Here is a 21,500-nt window from a genome sequence, read left to right as displayed (position 1 = left end):
AGCAATCAAAATATTTACAGCCTATGGTTATTCATGAAAACAGAAAAGTAGAATAAAGTCTTCATAAACACCCAAATTGTAAGTATTCACATATACATAGGTTTAATTTATTACTGTACAAAAGAACATTAAATAAAATATAACCCAGTCAGTAAACCAATTGAAGGCAAGCTTTTCTACTGATATTTGCTGTAGCTACGTACTGACTAGGCCGTGGATAGCTGAAATACTAAGTTTATTTACTCTATTTCATTTACCTAGTCATAATATATCATTAAGCCCATAAATAAATTGTTTTGATCTATTGGTAATCACTGAGGAAAAAGAACATACATTGTACAAAGAACAACAATAAAAACTCCTAGTTTGAGGTACTATATTGAAATGCACAGGGGGAAAAAGTTGTTTGAGGGTACTGTCAGAGTAAGATTAATTAGCTTAATCCATCTTAATATCCTCGTTCTGTCTGCCTTGTGAGCCACCACGACCTTCCTGGCAGGTGGAAGATACTTCCAAGTGGCGTTAAAGGCTTTTTTCTCTCTCTAATGGGAGATAGAATAGTCAAAATGCTCACATTGATACTGCTGCAGCCATTAACTAGAGTGGAACAGAAATTGGTCTGCTGAGGCCAGATTCATTAGTCACCAAGAAATACAGACTGGAGCCTCTAATCTAAGTTACAAATGAATCCTCTGTCACAAAGTGGGAACTCACTTCATTTGCATAGTGTAAGTCAGCTTCTGATTTGTAATTTAAGGAGTTTTATTAGTCTTATCTGAACAGAGAAGCTCATTTGAGACATACTAAAAATGACACTGGTCAGAAATTAAGGTCATGCTGAAATTTACAATTATACATATAACTAGCTCATGGCATGCTTTTATTAACGTAAAACACTCCTTATTTATTACTATTTGTACTTTCCTGGCAAGATCAAAATGATCATTAGCCTAATCATATTCTTGAAGTAGTCTCTCCATACTAAAAGAAAAAAAATAGGAAGAAGAAAAAGCTATTCTTTTCCCATTGAGATATATGGATGTTTGTCCTGGGCAACATATCAATTATTACATTTCATACACTGATACCTTAAAGGTAAACTGAACATATGAATTTGAAAAATTCTATACACTTCAGCAGTTATTCTTTGCCTCCATTAAACAGGCTAAAAAGGGACTTTCAGAACATTACTAACTAAAACAGACTTCTCTACTGCCTTTTCATGTAAAGTTTTTAGGTTCCACAATGTCTAATACTAACTAGTGAGATGCCATTTTTTTCCTGGACCTTGCCAACCAAAATTAGTAAAGTCGTGGCTTTTGAATAACCTCTATTCTATGAAACTACAAAAGTTCTTTTGCTTTGTTCTCATAGTATATTGATTAGACATTCAAGGTTTGATTGCATGGTTATGGTCCCCAGAAGAATAAGGTTAGAAGATAATTATCCCCCCAAAGGAACTTCTAAAATTCACAGAACAAAACAAAATGCAAGTTGGTATCATTTTGATCTATCACACAGAACTAGCATGGTAAAATTCCACTGTTAACCTCAGCATGTTTCCTATTACTTGGATATAACAGGGAGAAAAACCGGCTGGAGTGGACAAGGATTCGAAGCCAAAGCATGGCTTTCTGTTCCTATTAGCCTGAAAAAAACCAATATGTAACAGATACTGATATCACTGTCACATTATTTATATATTTCATTTCTAATAACCCATCCCCACATCAACCTGATTCTAGAAATGACTCCTAAAAATTTCAGGCAATGCCTATATTATTTAAGAGTATACCACGTAGATAAGAAAGCAGTGACTTTTTCATGCACATACATTATGACTATACAGTCTTTGATATGATAAACTGCCAAGAATATATCATAGCTGTTTTACTCAAGTTGTTTTTTTAATCCACAGAGATGACAACAGGAAACAAAGAGACTATATAATTACTTTCCAATTAAGAGGATATTTCATTAAAATGCTTATACTTTTGGATGAATAGAAAAACAGCAACGATTATTAAAATGAATTATTTGCTTATTCTGAGAGTAATATACCTGTGAAAAGCCAACATTTGTACAGCTGATATGGGGCACATTATATAATTATCAAAGACTGAAATACATTGGATCATGCAGCAAGATGATAAAGCGTGGCAGGTAGCTGAAGAAGGGAGAAAGCAGGGTGACAGCACAGGAGAGATACCTTAAGGTAAGCCCTGCATGTCTTCTCTCGTTTTTGGAGCTTTTAAGTAAAAGAAAAGAAAATCAGAGGTTAGATTTTTATCTGTTGAAAATGAGGAAAGAAGAAATCCTCAAAAATTAGCTGGTATTTTGGAGCTCAAAATTTATGATATATAGTATTCCTCTGGATGTAGTGAGTCTACACTGACTACCAAAACTGCTTGATTTTTGGCTATATTTTATAAAGTATACTAACGCAAAGTATATTGACAAAAAGACAAAATATATACTGTGGTAAAAAAAAAAAGGTCCATTTTTTAACTATGTAGAACCATATTAGGCACAGATTTGGGGTTCCTATGAACCTAATATAAACACTTATAGTGTGGTGAAAAGTAACCATCAAATTTTTGTCATAGTGGGAAAAATTAACAGCACAGATACAATAAATTCCCGGAGAGGGAAACTCATCCTTCTCCCAAAAGCTGCCATTGAAAGGAGTATTTCAGTAACCGATATTCTTGTATGTGTCACAATTTTGCTGCAATCATGAGTTTCATGTGTTAGCACACAAAGTATAAAAACTGTGTTAATGCATTCTGAAGTGACAATATTGACTACAATCAGATGGATGAAGTTTGTCACCAACTAAGAACGCTCTCAGGTAATTAACATCATTTACACTGATTTTTTTGGGCCACGTTGCTCCTTTCTCAACTGTAATTCTCCCTTGAAAAGTGAACCAAATTAGAAATTCTGTTTCTAAGTATATGTCCAAGGGGCCAGAGGTTTGGCTGGCAACTGCTAGAAGAACTAAGAGCTGCCATACAAAATGCTTAATTTAAAATAACAGAAGTGTTCTTCCTACCTTGTTATAACTCCGTCCAGCTGAATCTTTTTCATTAGGTTTCAGTTCCTGCAGCTGTGCATCAAGGATGTCCACCAACTGCTCCATCAACCTGACTGAAGAACTCACATCCCCGGCAAACACCGGCCCTTTGGTATGTTTAGCCAGTTCATTGGCAAGACTAGCAGCATTTTCTCCACTTCTAATCTGAAATGACAATTTGTATTATCTCAGTATAATTTCCCGTTCTGTTTAAGGCTCCTAGTTCTCCTTGAGTACCTTTGTTGTGGCGAAAAAAATATTTGCAAACATGTCAAAATCTGCAACTAATTGAGACCAATAACTTTCTCTTCATCTCACAAGATTAAAGGCTCTTAGATCCTCAGCACACAAAAGAAATTCTTAGCCAGACATTTAAAAGAAACAAAAGGAAAACAAATCCTTTCTAAAAATTTTCAGCTAGCTCTCATTTCACTGCAACCAATTTAAATTTTTATTTTGAAATCTTATTTATTCCAATAATCCATAATTTAAAACAGAATGTAATCAGTGTGACATTGAGGGTTATTATCTAGTGTTTGTATTTCAGAAAGGTAGATCGAAGAGGAGAAAATAAAATGGCAGTGCATTACATTGTAGTATTAAAGTTATTAATGCCTTTTCAAGAGATTTTTACTCATTCTACCATAATCATGTATGTTATAAACATCTGCTTGCATTCTGTGGATTTAGTTGCAAACTTAATGATATTTGATTTATTAGGCCAATGCACTATTTGTCTTATGAACATCAAAAGAAACAGAACTAAATATGAATGAAATTAAACAAGTATGTACTCATTAAAAAGCTTAACAGAGAAAACAGCATACCCCAAAACATATGTAACTTTCAATCAATAGTTTACAGAGAAAACTATGCATAATTTTTTACTTTTATACTGAACAAAGAGCAATAAAGCTGGTTTTAACGTACAAAGCTAAATTATTTATGTTAGAAGTTAAAGCCCTAAATCACCAATGTGTATCACATTAAAAGGTTCCAACCAACCTTCTGAGCCAGCTGATTTACCCAGTGTGAGGTACAGTTGCTAAGATCGGGGCCCTTAGGGTTCCATGTTCCAGTGGAAACCATGCAGAGATATGAGGCAGTTCCTACAACAGATGTAGAAAACAACAGTGAAATTGAAACCATTTTTCTGCATGCATTCGGGAAATCAGCTATGATGATCCTACTCTGAGTGTTAAATTTTGAATAAACACTAATGGAAGGAGTTGACAATAACTGACAAAAAGTAGGGTTTAATGCAGATTATAAACAGTAAATATAAAGTCAGCACAGAAATATCATACATTTACAGGAAACAAACAAAAAGCCCTTGATTTTCTTGGGACTCATCCAGTGATGCTTGTAATGAGAAAGGCAGCTGTAAGTGAGCCTCACTAGAGTCCTGGGGCAAAAATCTCCGGCTTGACCTAGGTCTTTAAGAAGGAGAGGTAATTTCGTGCCTGATCTTAAATGACTTTTACAGATTACAAAGCTTTAAGTTGTCTATAGGTTCTGTATTACCAAAGTAACAAAAATAAAGCTAGCTATTGTAAATATCTCCCTCTTCAAACAAAATCACTTCAGTGTAATTCAGAGCCTACTTACTAAATTTTAAAATGTATGTAGGGTAATTTACAGAAAATACCTCTTGTTCCCTTGGGACATGGTCGTTCAACCATCATTCCCCTTTGTGTCTGAGGCCACCTTATGCCCTTCGAGTCTAAGGCTTCGCAGAATCTCTCTGGCAGGGGAAAAATATTTGTTACAGGTGGAATTTTGGTTGTAGAAACTGCTGGAGGTGGTTTTGTCCCTTTGCTTCCTTCCTGTGATCCAGCTACAGTTGTGCTCATGGGGCCTTTCTGTGAAGTAGTGCTTGTGGTTGATACTGTGGTTTTGAACAGCTCAGCTGAAGAAGTTATTGTCACAGCTGTGGTAGGCACTATGGAAAAAAGATGAGTATATTAACCTCAAACACACACTGGCACTGGCATACAGGCATGCACGTGTGAATGTGTCCATGCACACACGCACAAACCCTACCTATTCATCTGCCCAAAATAAACAAAATGACAATTACGGACATCATCAGTAGCATGGGAGGAAAAATAAATCTCTTCATTTATTCTAATTTATTCATATTGTTGGCTAAAAGATGGTAGTTCAGCTTTTGCTGTATGACTCTGTGTTAAGTTTACTTCCCAAACAAACATATGACAGTACAGTTTAAGGGTAATTTCATTATATACTATTTAATAGGAAATGCAGGTCACTTAATTTAGAAAAATTTTGTTATGTAAACTCACATTCTATAAACAATCAAATTCAAAGTATCAACAAAAGTATGCCAATTATACATAATTGGGAAAATAAAAAAATTTAAAGTCACCCACTCTACATCTTGCAAGAAAAATACTGTGACATCTTTCCACCCAGCAGCCATTCCTGCTTCAGAGATTTTTGAGCAAGCCTGATTAGATCCAAACAGAAGATAAGCTTGGCATGCTTGTGCTGTTCTAGTAAGGAAATATCCCAGGCTTCAGCATCTTTACTTTTGAAAAGGTAGGTATGAGGAAGCAGCTAGTTCCCATCAGAGGTGCAATCTCTTATCAAGATAAAGGGTTAGATCAAATCATGTCTAATTCAAAATCAACCCTCCATATTTTATTGACCCTTAAAAGAGAATATAAAAGGAGCTATGGCTATACATTTTAAAGCATATGTTTTCTTTTTTCTTTTTTAAATGGCTATTTTGCCTTCCAATATTACATTCCAACTGTTAAATCCACTAGGATCTCAAACTTTTCTCTATTTATCATCACTGAACTAATTTAAACAAGAAAAAATATCTGTCAGTAAAAATTTAATACTACCATTTAAAAACTATTAGAGAATAAACTAAAGGTTTATCAACATCTACAGATTAATGGCTCTTAAAACCTTACATATATGATGCCTTAAATTTAACTTGTTAGAGTAGAACAAATTAAAAAGAGCTATTTTTTTAAATCATTTTATAAAAACATTAACTTGTTTATGCCTTATCTGTACATGAGAAACAAGCTAGAACATTAAAAGTTATTAGAAAATAAGCTGACGTAATCACTGACATGTTTACTATTTTAAGCCCTGGTCCGTAAATCTTTGTCTATATAATTCTGACACTATTGAGAGTATACTAAGTTTATCAGAAAAAGTAGTGTACATATGTTTCTAGTTCTCAGTAGTGACAAACTTCCTGTTATCAGTAAGTACACTATAAGCGTTTTACTCCTTTTTCCCCTCCATCTCAAGAGAAACTTCTAAAACATGTGTTTTATTTCCAGGGCATAATTTATTGACCATATGAGAGATGCCTATGTACATTACTCAAACATCATGCCTAGTCAGCTGCTGCAGAAACCTATTCAAACCTGTCTATCTTTTTCTGTAAAGCACTTGCCTGACATCTTGTTAAACCTCTGTAATTTTCTTTTGATTACAATGCAGTCAGGCTTTCAGTGCTTTCTCAATTAACATTTGTCAAAAGCATCACAATCATTTGCAGAAGTGTCAAATGACTGCTGCTGAATCAAGTCTTAAAGAGGAGTGGGGAATCAGAGCAAAATGGGAAAAGGGCAGAGCAAATGGTTTAGTGCTGCTACACCACCTGATATATCACTTGACACTATACTAATTAGTACATATTTAATCATGGAAATATGTATTAATACCATAATTAGTGATTCGTTAGCTAAGCATCAGTAAAGAGTCAAAATAATTGAGGTAAGGTAGATAATGACCTCAACTAAATGCACAGAATTTCATGCAATATTCTATAGCCATGTTTCCATGTTGTTTTTTGATAATATATTTTCATACCTTTTTACCTTTTAATCATCTAAAAAACTTTAAAGTGAATTAACACATTCTTCATAGGTAGATCAGTGAAATATTGGGCTATCATGAAAATAACATGAAAACAAACTTTAAGTGACAAAACTAAACCAATCAGGGGGACAATAAGAATTCCTGGGTTTTTGCAAGATTGAAATTTACTTCAAGGAAAACAATTTTTTTTTTCTAATGTAAAAGCTAGAAATGCAGAGATTTTTAAAAATTACTAATTCTTTCCACAGGTGGAGATGGTCCCAAGAAAGCACAAAGTTTATACTGATTCAGCATTTATGTGTCAGATGCTATGCCAGTCACTGTTCATGAATTATCAGATCATCTTATTTAATCCTTACCACAACACCCCCATGAAGTTGGCACTATAATTATCTTCCTTTTACAGATAAGGAAATTGAGCCCTAGAGAAATTAAGTAATTTAAGGTCACTTGTCCATACACTGAAATACTATGATCTCACTTTTCTAGATAAAAGATTTTCATAGACTCTAGAGAAGTATGGCATCCAACAAAGCACCTTGTCCTTATTTTGGAACCGTTAACTGACACTGTGTTCTTGTAAATCTCTAAAAGAAGAAAAGATGTGTAATGATAATGTAAGACTAGAAAAACAAACAATAAAACATTTCATAATGAAATATGGTAAAATGTTCAAAACTCAAGAATATTCTATGAATGGTAACAGAAAATATGACAACTGAAAATAGAATAACTCAAACCATACCCATTTTTACAGAGCCCTATTTATCAGGATGCCATATACAGCATCCAGATTAACTGACTTAGCATTCTGCCTATCATTTATCATTTGCATATAGACACCTAAGAAATGGTATTAATAAATATACTTAATAGGTACCCAGGAAGATTTTGAAAAACACATATACAATGGTTCAATTTACTATGACTGTATACTACAAACTTGCTATTTATTAATAGGATTTTCCTGCATGAAAGGGTTTTAGGACAATATTCATTTATGCCAGAGGTAATATTCCCCTCACTGAGATCCAAGAACTCACCCATTGTTCACTGAATGAACTCCAGCTAGAGTGAGTCTGTAGCCTGCTAAGGCAAAAATGAGCATCCATTAAATTTACCTGTATTTAATGTCTAATAATACTGATCATCTCTTATACAGCATTCTTCATCAGTGAAAAGATACTTCAGGAAGTATGTACTCTATACTAAACACATTCTAAATGCTGTAAAAATAAAACTGGCTCTTTCTAAAAATCTTCCTTCATATTACAGAAGTATCTTACTTCATAATTAGTCTAAGACAAATATTCAGAACTGCCAAAATCCAAGTAAAGGCACACCATTTCCTTGATAATATTTGGAGTATCAAATCTGCAGACAGATTAAATAAATCTAAAGCAAACTAGATTAAGAAATGAGAAAGAGTTAAAATAAAACTGAAAAGAGTTTTTCCTATGCCCACTCTAGAGAGTGAGAAGGTGAAAACTAGACCTAGTTTAGGGAAATGGAACAAATGCACTAACTAGGCAGGGATCACATAAAGCTAAAAATTCAAAGAAAAAAAAGATCAGGGCAGAGAAATAACATGCTTGTGCTGTTAAGAATGAAAAAGTCTCGGATTTATAAATAGGGGAAAGTATTGATGCTAATACACTATGAAACAGTCCACAATGAAAAATGAAAGGAATTGATAATTTTATAGCACATTTTATGTCTCGACCACATACATGACAGCAAACCAGTACATAAGACTTTAACTATGAATTTCAGCCAAACAGATCAATCATTGCTTCAGGACAGGCAAGGAACTCATTTCTCTGATTGCTCTGTCCTATCAGTTTCTTGGATCTTGCTTCTGGAAAGCTGACAGTGGGTTATTGGTTTGACCTAAATTTATGGGCTAGAATAGTTCTGCAAGGACCCACCTACATGCATATAGATAGCACACATCTTGGATAAGAGAGACAGGAGTCTCTAAAAGCATATGAAGATAAATTATAAGGAGGGAGAGAATAAGAATATGGGTCAAATAGCAAGAGGAATTTAGGTCAGATAAAACTTTTTATCATTAAGGGTTTAATAAGGGGTCAATACAAATTTTCACATTCTGGGAATATTTAAGAACGGCTATTTTAGATGACAAAACACAACTGCAGGAACACACGGTTGCTATATATGTCTAAATTTCTCATTTTCAAAGCTGGTAACTGCTCTTTCAGAAAAGCAGCTAAATTATCAAAGACTTTTTCATCTGAAATGGATCAAATTATTTACTAGAATATATGTCACATGTGGAGAATGATATTATTACTCATTTTTGTATTCACTGAAGTATTTTGTGACAAGTAGATGGGTAATGATTTCTTATTGAATTGAATTTGTGCTCAACTATTCACAATCCTTCAAGTGTTGCCCGATTATGAATTTATAATTTTTAAAACATTTTCTTTCTTTCCTTTCTTTTCTTTTCCAAATGAGGAAAAAAGATTTACTGCCATCTAAGGCAAATGTAACAGCTGTCAGGGTAATACAGGTTACAAAAGGTTAACACAAGGATCAATACAATTTTAGCTAATGCCTGAAGTTTATCAATGTCTGAAGTTTGCTTTTTGACAAACCTATAGGATAAGGGAGAAACATTATAGTAGCTTTTGGAGAAACAACTGAAATACATGAAATATACCAAATCGCTGGCCTCCTGCGCAAACAAGTATGTATAAATTTTAAAATAAATAATTCTAGGATACTAACAATGAAGATTTTATGACCTAAAAGAAGAATTAATTGTTGGAAATTTAACAATGGACATTACTAATACAGTTTGAAGCCAAAAAACTTGAGACATACATGATTTAGAGAACAAAGGTATTCTATAATAACTCAAATTAGAAATTCAATTACAAAAAGCTGTGACTTCTAATTTCGAGGTCTTGACTATATGACAATATATAGAACTTATTTATAACATATCTTAAAACTTATGTGAGCATATGTTTATTTTTTAGTATACTTGAATATGTGTATGTGTATTGCTTTAACAGAAGAAAGAAACATTAATCTCCACACACCCTGTTGAAGAGATTGATTTAATCACTCTAAAAAACTTTTGAGTTCTGAACTTTAAAGTCACACAATATTTGAAAATTCCCATTAACTTAGTAAATATAAATATTACAGATTTGAAACACACAAACACACATCATTGTTCAAATAAAAAAATATGTAAATAGTGCACACTCTATAAGAAGACAGTAACTCTTTTATGAGTATGAGATAACCTTGTTTTAATGAAATATCCATTTAATTTACCCTCAAAAATCCATTTTTCACAGAATTAAACTCACTTATTAAATCAGAATATATTTCCAAAAATTTAGCATTGCTTTCTAATGATCCTCCATAAAGATAAGTGAGGATACAAATCAAAAAATGTTAGCAGATCTGTCATTACAAATCATCACTTATAATCATTTAATGCTTAGTCCATGTGTGACAGTTAAAGTCACAGAAATACTGACTTAAAACTGTCACTAATTAATCAGGAAATAAAAATGTGTAATTTTACATGATGATCTAGAAAGATATTGGATGACTCTCCTTCTCCTAACCAGAGAATAGAAGCCAAAACTTCAGAACACTTATGTCTGGCATTGTACATCAAACCTAGCCGTTCTCCTGGGACTTCCTAACACACATTTCCTTTAACCACTGGCGCCAAGAAGTTAAAAGGTCTGCACATACATTGTAATCAATTCAGAAGTCAGGTAGGGGGAAAAACACTAACAGGTTTGTAGTTGGTAATGTATTTTTAGCAATGAAAAACTAAACTGACCAATGACGCTATAATTTCTTGAAGCCAACATTGAATGTCTTTAAATAAAGACATTCAGAAAAATAAAATGAACCACAATAAGGTTAAAATGTACCACAACATTGTCCTTTTGTGTTTTAAGGATGAATAAAGAAAACAGGGAAAAAAATTAAGAAGTTTTTAAACATAAGCTGTTCCCAAAATGGCATAAGTATTGGTAAGAGAACATTCTTACCTTGGGCAGGATCAGGTGGACCAAATTCCAGAGAATATCGTAAAATGAAATTATTGTTCCACACATAGAGTTGGTTATCTCTTGGATTGTAATCCACTGCAGCAATATACTGGTACTGGTTGGGGAAAGGAATATCTACATATTCTCCTCGGTTCAATCGGGTATTATAAATGTAATCAATTGCATTCTTGCCTGTTTCACTTTCATTGTCTTGATAAACTGACCTGACCACATAGAGGACTCCACATATCATAAAAGCATTTGATGCAGCACGTTTGTCATATACAGTCTCCCACGTCGCTTCAAATCGAAGAGTGTATGGATTCAGTTGGCTAATAACTATCATTCCATTGTTTTGTTCAGTGGCATAAATGACCCATAAGCCATTTTCATCAACTGCTAGGTCGATGTCAGTCTTTCCTCCCCATCTATATGGTGAGGTATCATGGTAGTTGGCATAGTTAATTATGGCCTCGCCACTCTTAATTCTAGTCCTCAAGTCAAATTTCACAATATTCCTTGTTCGTTCTTTGTTAAAGAAGACAGCACCATCATATACCACAAATCCAGTACCATCTACTCGATTTGGAAGTTTATATGTTGTTGTTTGACGACTATTTTGGAAATCTTCTATAGAAGCATATTCTATTAAAGTATCGGTACGATAGGGAGTCCAGGGCATGAAATAAATTTTATCTGCCGCCTGAAGAGGGTCCTTGCACCAAGCACCTGCCTTTTGTTCAGCTTCATATATACATGGTGAGTCCACAATTGCTTTCAAGGTCCCCGGGCACACAAAAACTAACAGTCATAAAGAAAAGACAAAAATTAAGCCAAGTTAAAAAATTACACAGGCAAACACATGTTTTAATGACCACCAATCAAAAGAGAAAAATTCATTTAATTAGCATTCACTTTTACCAAAATGTATACTTAATGTAAGTACTACCCTTCACGTCTGAAGTTAACCATAATCAATGTATTAGTGTACAAAGTTTATTTGGGGTTTATTTTCACAAATACAAGCCTAAATTTAAGACCATTCATAACTGGGCTGACAATTTCAATTTTTGCTGTGTGCTTTTATCTTATAATTTGGTAATGTATGTTTTAAAATGTTGAACTTAATGGATAAAGTATTTTATTTTATTACAAACTTTATACCCTCCAACCCCTAGCCCATCTATAAGCCCTCAAAAGGAAAACCACAAAATAAGACAAATAAAACAGAAAACCCAATGTGAAGGCTTATTTAGAACTTTTACAGAAGTTAGACTGAAAACAAAGGTGATTCAATTTAAGGAACATAAATATTTGGAAAATGCAATTAGGAGCACAGAAAAGTAAATATAAGTAAGAAAAGCAGTGATAAAACAACCAGGAGACCCTGTAACCATGGCATGCTATGGAGAGGGTTCTGGAAGCCAGGCAAGATGACACTTTAATCATAAGAAAATATCCGAGGGTGTCAGGAAAAGAGATAAAGGGTAAAAAAGAAACAGAGAAAGGGCCGCTCCCCCTCGCCGACTTCAGAAATTTTTATCCCATCACCAGATTTAGCAGTCATATAATTTCAATGTCAACAGCTGACTTCTTTATGAGGTGCACATATGAGATCCTGCTAATTATTTTAATATAGGAGTGTTGTAGGGGAAGGGGAGGGAGGAGGTTAACATCCATAAGGCACATAACAGGGAGCTGGGGTTCAGACTGTATACGTTATTTACCTTTTTGCTCCACTTCTATTTTAAGCATCGGAAGAAAAATAAAAAAGGTGCAAGGAAAAAAGAAAAAAGATTAAAATAAATTGACTATTAGTCTAAGACTGAATTCGTAACAGATGCTAAATATAGGAAGAATAAGAGCTGTACTACTTTGGATAAAGAGAAACACACAACAGGAAAACCTAGCAGGAGAAAGATTCTAAAGTTACATAAAAGAACATGGATCAATCATTTTAGTAGATTAAGGAGGCAATATAAATATGTTGGCATGTTTCTTCACTTAGTGTACCTGAATAAATAATGAAACTCTTCACTAATGCATGGTATATATACTCTTGCCTTTCCAAAGTCACTCAGCATTCTTATCAAGTTTTACTTTCTATATGTATGCCATAGATATAAATGCATGCATAGGTGTATCATCCCCACTTATCTTATGTGAACTTAATTATTAAACTGACCAAACTTACATAAGCATAGCAACAGGAAAATACATTTATAAAAATGACAAGTCAATCTTGGAATTTAGGTCAAATTTAATAAATATTGACATGGCTATTCAGATATTTATGTAAGAAGAAATGTATAATTATAAATCTCAGTATATTTTTCAATTGTTTTTCTATTATTTTCTATTTGTAGATAAATCCATCTTAACCATTAAAAAAATGCCTCCTTTTTAGGACTATATAAATCTCCCCCCAGTCCCAATAGAGATTTTGAAGAGTGGGGTAAGGTAATGCCTTTCTTCCCCACTAAGAATTAGTAAATTTACTTATTTAAGTTTATATATACTTTATATTATAAAATTCTTATTAAATTTTCTATAATATATATTTCAAACTTGTAATACTAAGTCTATAAAAAAAAGTAAGCAAAATACATACAAGGGAAAAGCAAGCACAGTAGGCAAGGAGAAAAAGGAAGAAAGAATTATGGTTAGCTTATTAGGACAATTCTGCCATCATCAATTTACACAGAAAGCAAGCTAGCATGCAACAACAATCATATCGAGCATTCAAAGCAAATACCTTGACTCCACAGACCTTATAAAAAGTAAATGCTTTAATAAAACAAACCTGATTAGTAGAGTTAACTGAGAAAAAAAAATCTCCTACAAGTTTAAAGAAATAGATTATGCAGTTAGGAAGGGTGCTATATAAGATCTTTGTTGGTAAACGGTATGCTAATAATTACAAACCATAACATACTATTTCACATCATATCTAGGTTTGAAGTATGTTGCCTGAATTTCATAAAATGACCAGACTGATACCTATGTTTCTCTCTTATCCCTTATTAAAATGCATTAGGGTATGCTAACACTATAACTCCAAACTGTACTCCAAGACAGTGCAGTGAACATTTTATTAAAATCTTAGCTTGATTAATTTTAAAAATTACAATAATTCATCAAGATTAAATATTGAACTTTTGAAATACCTATGGAGAAACACATCACACAAGCATTTTTGCTACAGGAATAGCATATAATTTTCCACATTGAGCCACAACCAACCTGGTCTGTTTAAACACGTTCAGGCAACATATTTGCTCTATAATGTGTAATTCTGACTATACCCACTAAATAGAAGAAATTTAGTGTTACTGACTTGGAAACAATACTTTTTATAAACCACTAGTCCTAAAATACTTCTCATTGAAGAGTAATATTATACCTGCTTAGAATCAAGAACAGAAGGGCGTGGTGAGAAAATGAGGGTAAGAGAGATCATTAGTGTTTTGACTGCTCAGAATACATTTTATATACAGGTGTAATTTTTTTTAACTAAGGAAAGGATGATTTTACTGAAATAAAGCAATTAAATGTAATGGATGGGAAAAATATATTCTAAAATATGTTTACTTATTTAAGACAGAACTTAAAACGAGTTCAATAAGAGATGTAGAAAATATATTTTATGCTTTCCATTCACTAAAAATGGCTGGATTTCATTATTTGATACACTAAAATGATAATGCAGCCACTGAACAAAATATCAAATAGTGAAAGTATTCATTTATTTATGATTTGGCTGGTACCACATATTTTTTAAAATTATGAATTATATATAATTTATAATTCTGATGAAAAGTGAGAAGTAACATCAAACATAAAAGTTTTTTAGAAAAATAAAAAAATGTTGGATGATTAATGTATCCTATGAGAAAGATATGGATCTTTGAAATAAAATGTTCCTATGATTTTGGTGAAAAGTCCAAAGGATAGATATCTGTCTAATCAGCCAAAAGTCTATCAACCCATAAGAATATAAAAATATAATAAAATTAATTAACATCAACATTCCATATCACATGCCAAATATATACTGCAACTTGTCTTAAGAGACTGTATGAGTTAATACATTTACTTTTCTATAGACCAAACACACAAGTACACGACCCGCCAACATCAGTGGAGGACTACATGTATATGCAGGACAAGAAACTGACCCAAGCTAACTACAGCCTACATACTCTGTATCTGAAGTGACACACTATTTTATTTTGAATAATCTTATATGTTTATTCATTAAAAATGATTTAATCAATAGTAATGGCTATTTTTTTCTCATCAAATAAAACTTGTACCTAACATTTCAGTACAATTTTTAGAATACAATGATAATTTGAAATGGGTGTACAAAAATGAAAACCAGGACCTGCCGGTAGGATCAAAATTCCAATTACTTTCCTTTATCCTCCATGATCCTCATGACTTCTTTCAAATACAAATAACTGCCATTCCTAACACTCTGTCCATGATAAAGGAGGCTCTCTATATATACATTTTTGACACAGACATTATCTAGGCAAGTACAAATGTCATATACAATGCATGTGCCTCTTTATAAGCATATTAAAGTAAACCAAATAACAGCATTTCTAATGTTCTCTGTTGAGCAAATTTATTATAAAATTTTCAGAAGTCATGGAAAACTTCTAAAATTGTTCTATACAGGATGAAACAGTTTGCGATCCATAAGCTCCTGGAGGATTTGCTGTGGATAGAAACTGGCCCAACGCCAAGTGGTAAAAAAATACATAATAAATAGCATCTGATGGTGACAATTTTTATTAACTAAGTAAAATGTAAAAGAGGCAGGCAAATATAACAAAGTACAAGAACTATTAAAACAAGGAGAAAGTGAAAGCTAGAGGATTAAAACAAAAGCAAGTGTTAAGGAATGGATATAATGAACAGAAGCATAAAGAAAGAAAAGGAGAGGAAAATGGGAACGAGAGATAAGGAAATATACTGTTCTATGTAGGATTAGAATAACTAAAAGGACCTTTTGCATTAAAATTTAATATTAGTTGAATCTGTGCAATTTATAGTGTGTCACTAGTATACAGTATATAGGAAGCATAATTACTTCTATTCTCTACCAAGGAGTGGTTAAAAAAAATGCCATAGACTTATTTCTGCTTCGTGCAAACATCTAGAAAGGTAACAGCAAATTAATTACTGAGGTTTTTTATTTTAAAAGACAAAAAACTAAAAAGAACAAATACTTCTCTGAGTATAGCTATTTGCAAGTTTAGTGCACAATGTACAATACTTCTGGAGAACTGAAAAAGTAAAATTTTGAAAGTTAGATGTTCCAGAAGATATCCACATTTTCCTTTCTTAAACAGCGCAAGAAATAACTTAAGAGTCTGAAAATAATATTTGCTTAACACTGTTCTTGGTCTATAGACTAGGTTACAGGAACTGGCTCCAGAAAGACACAATTCTTGGCAGCTCTGATTGATTCCACTGTTTGGGAATGGATGCTGTAGTCCTTCTCTAATTTGAGGACAGAAACCATGCTAAATTCAAGTGAAAGTGACTTTACGGAACAAAATTTTGGTTAGGTCAAAAGAATACAATGTTCCTCTAAGTGGCACAGGAGAATGACTATGTAAGCCACCAACACTACACACAGGAGAAATAATATAAAGATCAGTTTTCTCAGTAGGCTTCCAATCCTACACATGGTATAAAAAAAATACTGAAAACATAAAAAGCATCCATTTCACAGTAACACAGGAACACAGAGCAGGGATGAAAAGAAAAGATAATCTGTGTTTGGCCTTTAACTGATAACACAAAAAGCCAATTTGTCAAAACTGTGGCAGAGAAAAGAGAGGGTGCCTTCTCTTAGTATGTGTAAGAATATATTATTATCATATTGGACATAGCATATCTATCAGAATTTGCCCGCTGGTTTTAGAAATCATGATCGTTTGGACATATGAACCTATCAGAACGAGTGATCTAGTTTTCAAGATTCTGGAAACAGCAATTTCATTATTTGGTGAATCCAGTATTTTTTTGGAGAGAAGAATACAAAAACTGTCTCAAATCAGTAAAATTGCTGATAAAAAACTTATAGTTCAAATGCCTATGAACATGACTAAATTACATTTCTATTTTTTCCCAATTTAAAAAGTAAAAGAGACAACAGTACTACCAAACTACTTTATAAAAATTAGGTAATACATTGCAACTTTCAAGTTGTCTAAAATGTTATGTTTTTTTCTATTGAAAGTATAGATGTTATTTTGAAGTATGAATTCTGAGATTAGGGGGAAACTACATAAAATTAGATTAGCTAAATCCTACCTATAAAATTTTCAATTGAATATTAAATACCCCTCTGTAGGATCTTAAAAATGATGTTACAAAATTAAAAACAGAAATATGTGTAAGACTTTGTTAGGTCTATCTGTTCTATTTATTTATTGTTAAGATTTCATTCTTGAGTTGTGTAAAGAAATGCTCCCTTAAGGACCATGGAACAAAAAGGAAAGCACTTGCCTCAGTGACTGCAATGGTAGCTTTCACCAAGCACTAAAGTTACAACAACAGCAGGTAGCCATTCAAGTAGTTCACGATTAAAACTGAAGTCAATTCCTTCTTTAGAAAACTGTGAGCCAAACCAATTTGTCAGCAACTGGTATTGGGCAAAAGTACAGATTTCTATCGGCCCTATTGAATAGCTAATTCAAGTTTGTTTTCTGGAAAAACACTAGCCTTAAAAGCCAAACACTTAAGAACACAGACAGACACTTGGCCAGCATCACACTATGGCTTCCTTCCACACTTCATGAAGCTAATTGGAGGCCCAAGTCTGTTAGTGCTCTGCATGCATAATGGTTTTATAGGCCATAAACATATGCTTCTTTCACATGTGTAGTCTTTCAGCATCAACGAGTAATGCTGGAGAAAATGAAAAATATAAATTTCATACTTACTGTAAGGGACACATTCATACTGGACTTCAAGGTATTTGTATGTTCCAGGACATGGATCAGGAAATACATCTGACCCTGTAACTACTATACACTGTGTTCGATTGTTGCACCTGGAAAACAAAATAAATCAAACTTGTGTAACTAATTTATTTGTTTATTTTTACTTGAGAAATATAACATATAGAACTGATTCGTATTTTCTTCAAGCAACTAGAAGCACAAAATTAAAAACTTCAAGTGATATTAAGTTGCTCTACATTATTAAATAGTTATAAAAGTTTTATTTTCTTTATGTTGTAGTCTCTGTACTATGGGTCACACTAAATTTTAACTAGAAGTAAAAAGAAAATAGCTGACTGTCCTTTATTATTCTACTATATATTTAATATGAAATTTTGACATATTCAACATGTATTGGCCAAGAAGAAAATATTACCAGGATACTTAATGCCATAAGAATTACAATTACAATTTTTTAAAAATGGTATTATTAAACAGAAACATAGAATCATAAACTAAATAGTTAAGCAATTAGTTTTGACAATATATCAAAACATATAGGGAGCCAAGTTTTTTAAGTTTATCATCTAAATCCAGTTTGCAGTTATGTTCTTTATTACTAGTACTTTTCTACATTATTGAATACCTAATACAAATATAGTACCTCTCACCTTATATGCTATGGCCTATACAAATAATAAAATGCATTTAGAGCATTTAGCACAGTGATTGGCACATACTGAATGTCTAAGCATTGTTGTTACTTTCCTTATTTTCAAAAATCAATGTGCTTATATATTATTATATTAATATGATATAACTATGTACTTCAGTTCTAAATTAATACTCCCTGAAATATAACATTAAAAAGAATGCCACACTAACATGATGCCTAGAATGTCCAATTTATTATTATATGGAAGTGTTTTCTTATTTTTATGTTGTTATTAATTCATCAAGAGTATTAGAAAAGTTAGAATTCTGGGCAAGATGTTACTTAAGTTCTATGAATTTGTCCAAATGGTCTTTTTACAAGCTTTGTGAAGGCAAGAACTATTTCTTTTATAATATGATTTGATTACAACCCAATGAAATGGAATGTTTTCAGGGTTTTTATATGTTTTCTGATAGCATATACATTAAGAAGGTAAAGCAAGCAGAAAAAGAACATCATAAAAAATATATTTAACAGTTGGAATACTAGATATTCTATAGTGCATAAAGTAGCTGAACCATAAAATGGCACTATAAAGAATTTAGAGAAAGCATCTCAGTTCCTACCTAGCACAACTAACTAAGGGACAGTGGAAGAAGAATCATGTTAAGGAAGGTTGTATATGTTAAGTCCTACTCCTTGGTCTGGTTTCAACTCAAAACCAGGTGGATCCTTCTCTGAAGAGCAGCAAAGACTGAAAATTCCTATAGGATTAAATAGGTAAATTTTTATAATTTTAAATATACTACAATGAATTGCAAATGTGTCTTAAATATTAAATAAATTATAACCAATACTGCTTGTATAAATATTAAACTAATGTTAACTTTTATTATTTCTCTATAATACAGTATGGTGTTTATTTTTTTAAAAACATATATATAATGTCATTTTCAAGAACATGGTATATGCAAATGGTATACTGTCAGAGTCTTCTGCATTATCATGTTTTCCTCTCATTTTTCTGTATTTCTTTTAAATTGGTTTACTCATTGGAAGAAATCTGCCAGTGGTTCATCATATAGTGTAAATGAATTATTTTAACATAAATCACAGAACTAATTTATAATGTAAAATTAAAACAGGAGGTGGGTTTAAGATTTCTCAATTGTCAATAACTAATGTTTCAACTAACGTATAAATATGGTCGGGAGCAGTGGCTCATGCCTGTAATCCCTGCACTTTAGGAGGCTGATCCTAAAGTGAGCCTCAAGTGAGGCTGATGCACCACTTGACCCCAAGAGTTCGAGTGCAGCCCGGGTAACATAGAAAGACCTTGTCTCTACAAAAAAAAACACAAAACAAGAATTAGCTGGGTGCCGTGGCATGCACCTGTAGTCCCATCTACTCATAGGTAGAAAGGATGGTTTTAAGTCCTGGAGTTCAAGGCTGCAGTGAGCTATGATATTGCCACTGCACTCCAGCCTGGGGAACAGAGTGAGACCTTGTCTCATTAAAAAAAAAAAAAAAGAAAAAAGAAAAGCACAGATAAAGAAGAAAAATGTAATTCTGATGTTTTTCTTTTTCTTCTTTCTTAAAATTAGCAGCAAGAGACTTCACTGCTTTTTACAAATTTCTTGATTTCCCAGGAATCCTCAATCAGTAACATGGTCCCCATTAAAAACTAAAGTCCTTTTATGCCCTTCTTGGTATTTATTCAGAACAACAGAGATCTTCCCTTTATCTTAGTCTCACAGTTCTCAGAAAAGAAGAAATATAAACTCCTTATGTGTTAGATATCTCTTTTATATACTCCCTTGTTATACATTTTATTAATGTAACCACTCAATCAAACTTTGTTATGTTTTGAATGGTTTTTAAATATTTTCATTATAGAAAATAACAATTCCATTTGTGAGTAAACTTCTCCTATATGTCATCACTCTTTTTGTCTCATTGAAGGCTCCTTTCACAACACTACACCAGGAACATATGAGAGAAAGGGGACTGTACTTAAAGCTGAAATGGACCAAGAATATGAAGGATTTCTGACCAAGGTGAAGTGAAAGAGGAAGTAGCTCTCAGGATTTGGGAATTTATATTATTTCTCCAAAATAAAGAATACATTGAAGATTACCCAATTTTTTCCCACTAGAGGTAACTGGATGAATAAATATGACTAATATAGGATTGGAAATTTCTTTTTATATTCCTCAATGTCAAAAAGTATGTTTTGCAAGTAAAGCATTCTCATCTCGATTATATTTTGTTTGAAAGAGGACCAAAACCATAAAATGAAAAATAATTGCCCACATTTATTCTTTTTCTGAACAACTTTGCATTAGTCATCTGACCACAATTACAAGTTCAAATCATTGTCAAAAAGCAATTATGATAGCTTATATCAACCACATAATTTTTATTTCTTTAAATAACCACGTTGTACAAAACATTTGCTTTCAGATAGCAAGAAGTGTTTATTTTACAACTATAATCATAAGCACAATTGAAGGTAAAGACACTTAATGAAGTTCCTGTAAATAAAATTATATAAATTCCTAAATTCATGGCCTCCCAAAGTATTAAAAATGTTCATTTTACATTTGGAAATTTATATAGAGATATGTAAACACATAATATATATTTTATATACAAATACACACACATATCTCAGAAGTACAAGAAATTAATCTTGAGAAAAGTTGAAAATTGAGGACAAGAAAAGTAAATGGTCATCAAGAAGAGGAACCTAATTGTAAAAAGTAAAAGAAAATCAAAGCATTGCATACCACTATCTTGGTTCATAGAAATGAATCTAAGGTTTTAGAGGACCAAATTATGGAAATAAAAAGACAGACTATATATATTCTTTATGAAGGAAGCAA

General features: G+C 32.5%; 1 protein-coding gene across 27 annotated transcripts in view; it reads right to left on the bottom strand.

The window, feature by feature from the left end:
• The window catches only part of ADGRL2 (adhesion G protein-coupled receptor L2), a 632,947-nt gene that overhangs the window by 35,708 nt on the left and 575,739 nt on the right, over positions 1–21,500 (bottom strand). For 17 of the 27 annotated variants that reach the window (XM_075999599.1, XM_075999596.1, XM_075999609.1 and 14 more), the window contains 6 exons: positions 17,961–18,070; positions 10,996–11,796; positions 4,725–5,018; positions 4,082–4,185; positions 3,056–3,241; positions 2,210–2,248 (listed from right to left, as the gene is read on the bottom strand). In XM_075999599.1, the coding sequence (XP_075855714.1) occupies positions 2,210–2,248; positions 3,056–3,241; positions 4,082–4,185; positions 4,725–5,018; positions 10,996–11,796; positions 17,961–18,070 (1,534 nt within the window). Of the gene's footprint in view, positions 1–2,209; positions 2,249–3,055; positions 3,242–4,081; positions 4,186–4,724; positions 5,019–10,995; positions 11,797–12,722; positions 13,523–17,960; positions 18,071–21,500 lie in introns of those variants that run through there. The other 10 variants (XM_075999630.1, XM_075999640.1, XM_075999625.1 and 7 more) reach the window with 2 other exon arrangements.

Source organism: Microcebus murinus, chromosome 2 (genome assembly GCF_040939455.1).
Source record: "Microcebus murinus isolate Inina chromosome 2, M.murinus_Inina_mat1.0, whole genome shotgun sequence".
NCBI classification, from domain to species: domain Eukaryota; kingdom Metazoa; phylum Chordata; class Mammalia; order Primates; family Cheirogaleidae; genus Microcebus; species Microcebus murinus.
This window is presented reverse-complemented; position numbering and strand designations above follow the sequence as displayed.